The sequence below is a fragment of the Daucus carota genome, chromosome 9 (genome assembly GCF_001625215.2).
Source record: "Daucus carota subsp. sativus chromosome 9, DH1 v3.0, whole genome shotgun sequence".
Lineage (NCBI taxonomy): Eukaryota > Viridiplantae > Streptophyta > Magnoliopsida > Apiales > Apiaceae > Daucus > Daucus carota.
Genome location: NC_030389.2, coordinates 20,571,802 through 20,579,757, shown reverse-complemented (window position 1 = coordinate 20,579,757; position 7,956 = coordinate 20,571,802). Strand labels below are relative to the sequence as shown.

Genomic DNA, 7,956 nt, shown 5'->3' with positions numbered 1-7,956 from the left:
GTTTTTACGCAAGACTCTCTCCTCTCTCGCCAATATAGCTTCGGCCTCTTCTTCACAAGACAAGTCCTCTCGAAACGCGTCCAAAGGATACTGAACAATATGATGTGGATGATAAACATACTTCCTCAAAACTGATGCGTGGAATACATTATGAATCCGTGATAACTGTGGTGGCAATGCAACCCTATACGCCACTGTTCCGACTCTCTCAAGAATCTCGAAAGGTCCAATATACCTCGGACTCAATTTACCCTTTTGACCGAACCGCTGAATGCCCTTCGAAGGAGATACTTTTAGAAAAACCTTGTCACTAACTTTAAACTCATACTCACGTCGACCTTTATCTGCATAACTCTTTTGTCTTGACCGAGCCTGTCGGAGCCTTTCTCGAGCAACCGCCACCTTTTCAGTGGTAACTTGAACTAGATCGGGACCCTCCAAAAGTTTCTCACCCACTTCATTCCAAGAAGTTGGTGTCCTACACTTGCGCCCATAAAGTGCCTCAAAAGGAGCCATACCGATACTCGCCTGCCAACTGTTGTTGTAAGCAAATTCCACCAACGGCAGATACTCATCCCAATTTCCTGACCAATCCTATGCACATGCTCGTAACATATCCTCCAAAGTCTGAATCGTCAGCTCTGACCGTCCATCTGTCTGTGGATGAAAAGCTGTACTGTAGTTTAGTTTGGTACCCCATGCTTTCTGAAATCCTTGCCAAAATTTTGAAGTGAATCTAGGGTCTCTATCGGAAACAATCGAAACTGGAATCCCATGAAGTCTCACAATCTCATTCCTGTACGCTAGTGCTAAACCCTCCAAGCTCGTACCACCACGAATAGCCAAAAAGTGTGCTGATTTAGTAAGCCTATCCACGATCACCCATATTGCATCATTCTTCCTCAAAGTCCTCGGCAATCCAATCACAAAATCCATACATATGTGCTCCCACTTCCAAGTAGGCATTTCCAAAGGCTGTAACAATCCACTAGGTCTCTGATGCTCTATCTTCACTTGCTGACAAGTCAAACACTTCGAAACAAACTCGGCTATATCACGCTTCATACCAATCCACCAAAAATGTTCTTTTAAGTCATGATACATCTTTGTTCCACCTGGATGAATTGAAAATGGTGACCGATGAGCTTCCTCCATCACTTCCTCCCTAAGTTCCTTGTTATCGGGCACACATAATTGGTTACCCAACCAAACAATACCCTGATCATCAATGCGAAGTTCGGGTTGCTTTCCAGCTTCCATGCTCTGTATAAGGTACCCCAACTCTCCATCACCATCCTGAGCTGCCTTAATCCTAGAGATAAGACTAGGCTCCATGTGCATACTTGCCACCATACCAACAACATCATGATGATAAAACTCCAAGCCAAACTTCTCAATCTCACGTTGAAGAGGGCTTTGTTGTGTCATTAATGCTGCCAAATTCCCAAAGTTCTTCCGACTCAAGGCATCTGCTACCTTATTAGCCTTCCCCGGATGATACTGAATACTCACATCATAATCCTTCAATAGCTCAATCCATCGCCTCTGCCTCATGTTAAGCTCCCTTTGGGTAAAAATATACTTCAAACTTTTATGATCAGTAAATATCTCACATTTATCGCCATACAGGTAGTGTCTCCAAATCTTTAGTGCAAAAATCACGGCCGCAAGCTCCAAATCATGTGTCGGGTAGTTCACCTCATACGGTTTTAGTTGCCTTGAAGCGTAGGCGATCACCTTCCCATGCTGCATGAGTACACAACCAAGTCCCTTCTTTGAAGCATCACTATAGATCACATAACCGCCCATTCCAGACGGTAGAGTCAAAACTGGAGATGTCACAAGTCTCTTCTTCAATTCTCGAAAACTAGCCTCACATTCATCAGTCCATATGAATTTGTTGCTTTTCCGAGTCAACTGCGTCAATGGCATAGCAATGGTTGAGAAACCCTCAACAAATCGTCGATAATAGCCAGCAAGTCCTAGAAAACTCCTCACCTCCGTCACAGTACTAGGTTTCGGCCAGTTGGTAATAGCCTCAACCTTTCCAGGGTCCACCTTGATTCCATCTACTGATACGATATGTCCCAAAAAGGCAACCTGATCGAGCCAAAATTCACACTTCTTGTACTTTGCATACAACTTGTGCTCCCGTAACGTTTCCAATACCAATCTAAGATGCTCTTCATGTTCTTCTTTAGTCTTCGAGTACACCAAGATGTCATCAATAAACACGATCACAAATTTATCTAGAAAATCTTTGAATACCCTGTTCATCAAGTCCATAAAAACTGCTGGTGTGTTGGTCAACCCGAAAGACATTACCAAGAACTCGTAGTGCCCATACCGAGTCCTAAATGCTGTCTTAGGGATATCACTTGCCTTCACTCTCAACTGATGGTAGCCTGAACGAAGATCAATCTTTGAGAAATATTTTGCCCCCTGTAGCTGGTCAAATAAATCATCAATCCTGGGTAGTGGGTACCTATTCTTCACAGTAATTCGATTCAACTCCCGATAGTCAATGCAAAGCCTCATCGAACCATCCTTCTTCTTCATGAATAATACTGGTGCTCCCCATGGTGAAACACTAGGTCTGATGAAGCCTTTATCAAGTAGTTCCTGCAGCTGTTCCTTCAACTCTTGTAGTTCAAGCGGAGCCATTCTATACGGAGCCTTGGAAATTGGTTGTGCACCGGGTATCAAATCAATAGAAAATTCCACCTCTCTATGTGGTGGTAATCCATCCAAATCCTCTGGAAATACATCAGGAAACTCACGAGCCACACTGACGTCATCAAGTTTAGTTTGCTCTATAGAAGAATCGACAATATGAGCCAAGTATCCGTCACAACCATGTGCAATCATCTTCCGTGCCTTAATAGCTGAAATAAATTTTTCCAGAGAATTAAGCTTTGAACCTTGGAACTCGAACTCGGGTGAAATTGGGTCGCCAAAAATTATCTTCATCTGCTGACAGTCGATAGTAGCCTTGTGTTGTTCCAACCAATCCATCCCCAAAATAACATCAAAGTCTCGCATCGGAATAGGTAAGAGATCAACAGATAATTCTCTATCTTCAAGTCTAACCACACACTCAAGATATTGAACATTCACAGACATATTTAACCCCATAGGGTTAGCAACAGAAACTCCATACAACAATGTAGTAGGTGCAATGCATAGATGTTTGACGTAAGATGTAGAAACAAATGTATGTGTGGCACCAGTGTCAAATAAGACTGTAGCATTACTATTACCAATAGGAAGTGTTCCTGTGATGGTACCTGAAGAGTTAGCCGCATCCTTTGCAGTGAGAGAAAACACGCGTCCAGAACTTTTCTGCTCATTCTTCCCATCTTTATTATTTTGGTCCCCAGATTTCTTCAACGGTGCCTTGCAGTCCTTGATAGTATGACCTTGACGGCCACAATTGAAACATGCCCTAAAAATCCAGTGACAAACACCACTGTGCATTTTCCCACAGTGTGCACAAGCAGACCTTCCTCCATTCTGACCAGTTTGACCGCCTGACTGACTCCCAGATTGACTGCCTGACCTGTTTTGCTGATTCCCCTGATTCCCATTTTTCTGCTGAAAGCTGCGGGTGTTGTACCTCTGATTGTTCTGTCTAAATCCGCCCGAAGATCCACCATTATTCTGGAATTGGGGCGGATCAAATCCCGAGTCTATTTTCGAAAATCGGGTCAAGTCCCGAATTCCGAATTCGAAAATAAGCCGAAAGAAACTGGCCCAAGTGCAACAACTTGGGTAATCCACAAGCCCACCACAGGCCCCCAAAAGATCATGATTTGTTGGTGCACTTGGTAGTAGTACTTATGCTTATAAACTGAACTAAAGTCTCCACACGACTCGATGTGGGACTGGGGTGTTACAAACTCCCCCACTTAAATTCCTGACGTCCTCGTCAGGCCGAAACAGATAGCCCATAGGCCCAGATCGAACCTCTCTAGCCATTGTGGGATAATACCGGCTGGCTTCGTGTCCCCGCCTCTGGATCTCTGTCCATTGCGGGATAATACCACCATCCTTCGTGTCCCCACCTCCGGCAACTTGACGAATCAAGCTTTCGAGAACCTCGCTCTGATACCATATGTGACAACCCGGGTCAAATCCCGAGTCTTTTTTCGAAAATCGAGTCAAGTCCCGAATTCCGAATCCGAAAATAAGCCGAAAGAAACTGGCCCAAGTGCAACAACTTGGGTAATCCACAAGCCCACCACAGGCCCCCAAAAGATCATGATTTGTTGGTGCACTTGGTAGTAGTACTTATGCTTATAAACTGAACTAAAGTCTCCACACGACTCGATGTGGGACTGGGGTGTTACACTGTTGCTAAATCTCTATCCTTCGTAACCTTTCCGGACCTCAAGGTGACAGCATGTACTTGTTCCTTCACTTCCTTCTTGCCCAGATTTGCCTCAGTATCACTAGGAAGAGTTCCATGTGGTCTATTAAGCAACGCATTAGCAATTTGCCCAATCTGATTCTCCAAAGTCCCGATTGATACCGCTTGGCATTTAAACATTAACCTCAATTCTTCCAATTCAGACCTTTCATTGGAAGACTGTCCAGCCACCCCTTGATTTTGTTGATGGAATCGGGGTGGATGGAATTGCTGCTTCGGTGCAAACTGTTGTTGGAAACAAGTAGGGTTGAAAGGTCTAGCTCCTTGCTGCTGAAACTGTTGTTGCTGTTGTGGCATGAAGTTCTGATTGTTGCTCCAGCTGAAATTCGAATGATTCCTATTATTGGGATGATAAGTGGAAGGAGCTGGCTGTTGTGACCTCTGGAAGTTGCTCACAAACTGAGCAGATTCACTAGATATAGCACACTGATCAGATGAATGTGCACCCGCACAAAGCTCGCAAACAGTAGGTGGTGGTTGAACTCCAAAGTTTTTTAACTTTTCATAAAATTTTAGGCGCAAAAATACAGTCGGTCGGTTTTAGCACAAACCGATCGGTTTCAGTAAACCCTAAATTTAAAATCGGGTCAAATTATATTATTTAATTAAATAAAAACTATAGTTATTAATATTAAAATAATATTATATATTAATAGCTAGTATTATTTAATAATATTTTAATATCAAATTAAAAATTATATTACTATATTAGCTATTTAGTAACTAATATATTTACTATATTCATAAACTCTATAATTATTCATATTTAAAGTAATATAATATTTTAATTTTAATATTTATCATATATACTTCGATTAAAAAATATATATGAGGATTAATTGGATTTCAAAAATCGAATCAATGGCCGACCTTGCAAGGGATTAATCGGGGATTGCTCGGTTAAATCGGGGATTTTTAATTAGAACACTGCTTATGACATATATCAGTTATAACAATATACTTGCAATCATGGGAATAATCTTAAATTCTATGCACGTGAAGTTAGGAAACATAAGTTAAAACAATATATATTAAAAATGAGCCAATAATATATAGACACGGGATAGTGACTAGTGAGGCAGTTCTGCTTTGAATACTGTTAAGGGGGATGGGATGACTGACGTTTACTTGTCACCGGGAGAAAAGAAGGAAACAAGAGCTAGGTTGCACACCTTCCTCTCCAGACACTTCACTTGTAACCATACGTGTATGTATCAGTCATGCAGAGATGATGAAGACGGAAGAGATAGCTAGCAGTGACTGTATATATATATATATATTTATATTCTTAATATATTTAATATAAAATATTACATATAAAATATTATATATATATATATTCTTAATATATTTGTTCATATTATTATAATATATATATATATATATATATATAATAAATTATATATATAGACTTTGACTGACTTTTAAGTAAAACCGACCGAAGTCAAAGCCTGCCACGGTCGATTATCCGTGGTCGGTTATGATGCGGTCGGGTTTAGCCCAGTACGGTTTCCTGATGTGTATAACCGACCATATTTAAATGAAGACGGTCGGTTTTCTGGAATTGTCTATAGCCTGTGTGGTCGGTTTTATATGAATGTGGTCGGTTTTCTGGTAATGGTATGGTCAAAAACGGTCGGTTATGAGTACTATCGGTCTATTTTCTCGGCTATTTTTGGAAACAAAATGCAGATTCTTCTACAGTTTCAATTACCAATCCTATACCAACATCAAATACCAATACATAACCAAATTACTAAGCAACCTAAACAACATTGTATATCATTACACCATTGTATATCATTACACTATTATAAATCATTACACAAATTTAAACATCATTGAAAGTCATCAAAACCGTCATCATCTTCATTATCATCATCATTATCTTCATCATCATCTTCATTATCATTTTCCTCTTCTTCATTGTGCTCAACATCATCATCATCTTGATTTTCATCATCTCGCAATTCGTCTTCTTCATCATCATCATCTTGATTTTCAAGCCAAATAAATGGTATTTGTCCATATTGTGCAAAATCAACAAATAGTGAAAATGAGCTAGCGGCATTAGATCTATCTTCTTGAAAAGCGTCCTCTATATCGTTTTGCACAATAATTGATTCATCAATCAAATGACTTTTAGATTCGACCACCGTATAGATTTGGCTTCGTGGATCCAATACGCTAGGAGCGTAATATACTTGAAAGGCTTGACTAGCTAAAATAAAAACTTCGTTATATCTCAATCTTGAAGTTATATCAACCGTCACCACTCGATTCTTATCGATCCTCACACCATTTCCAAGACTATCAATCCATACACATTTGAACAAATATACGTGATTGCATCCTTGATAAATAAGTCTCACAATTTCTTTTAGTTGACCATAATAATCAAGATTATTTTCGTGCAAAGTTCCCTTAACTACAACACCGGAACCGGATGCGGAGGATTTTGAATATTTATATCCATTAACTTGATAAGTTTCAAAAGTCATGACCTTTAATGTCGGTCCTTATAGCAAGTCCATGAAACGAGGTCCGTCTATCTCGTCTTTCTCAACCTTTTTCTTAAACCAAGCTTTGAATCGAGTTTTCACAATATGATCTAATTGTTGTGGCGTTGTCTCAGGACGTTGTCTCATAACTCGATCTTGGTACCTCCGACAATAATGCATAAATGTCAATAACATGAATTTATCCTAAAATGTATTGACATCTTCACAAAAATTTATCATAAAATGTATTTACCATACCTTAGATAAGGTTGAACTTCAGGAGAGTTTAGAAGAACATGTTTATCAACTAATAATTGCTCATCATCATTCAAATATCGACTTTGTTCTTTTCCAAGAGAGTCACATGGATATTTAAAAATTTCTAATTTATCGGTCTTTTGTACATCAAACAAAACTTCGTTACGACTTAATTTATTGTGCATCGAGTCGGATGCAAAGTAAAAGGCACAAATGTTGACAATCTCCTCCTCCAGATATCGTTCGGCAATGGAGCCCTCAACTCTTGCTTTATTACCGACGTTTTGTTTTAGTTTCCCCAATAAACGCTCAATTGACTACATCCAATGCCAGTAAGCAGGTCTAGCAAGTCTAATTTCTTCTTCCAAATGCACAACCAAGTGTTCCATCGAATCAAACCAACTTTGAGGAAATTTTTTTTCCAAAAAACACAATGCCTTCACAACTGATTTTTCAATTATTTCCAAATTGGTTTTTGTAACCGAGGATGAGCACAAATCTAAAAAAAAATTGCAATTGCCGTGATGGCATCCGCAATAGGCGCCGGTAAAAACTCACGAATTGCAAGAGGCAATAATATTTGAAGAAATATATGACAATCTTGCGATTTGAATCCATAAAATGTACACTCCTCAACATTACAACAACGAGTTATATTTGAGGAATAACCGTCTAAAAGTTTCAGTGAACTAATCCATTGACACAAAAGTTTACGTTGTTTACTATTAATGGAAAAAGGTGCTTTGGGTGACTTGCCATTTTCATCGA

At 39.6% G+C, this 7,956-nt stretch overlaps 1 protein-coding gene across 1 annotated transcript; it reads right to left on the bottom strand.

Moving 5' to 3' along the window:
* Window positions 1-1,786: 1,786 nt before the first annotated feature.
* On the bottom strand, window positions 1,787-6,930 carry LOC135149473 (uncharacterized). The gene is made up of 5 exons (XM_064085198.1): window positions 6,288-6,930; window positions 6,144-6,148; window positions 4,350-4,855; window positions 1,999-3,748; window positions 1,787-1,867 (listed from the first exon to the last, which is right to left on the bottom strand). Exons 1-5 carry the CDS (start codon window positions 6,928-6,930, stop codon window positions 1,787-1,789), a joined length of 2,985 nt encoding a protein of 994 aa, XP_063941268.1.
* Between the last annotated feature and the right edge of the window lie 1,026 nt (window positions 6,931-7,956).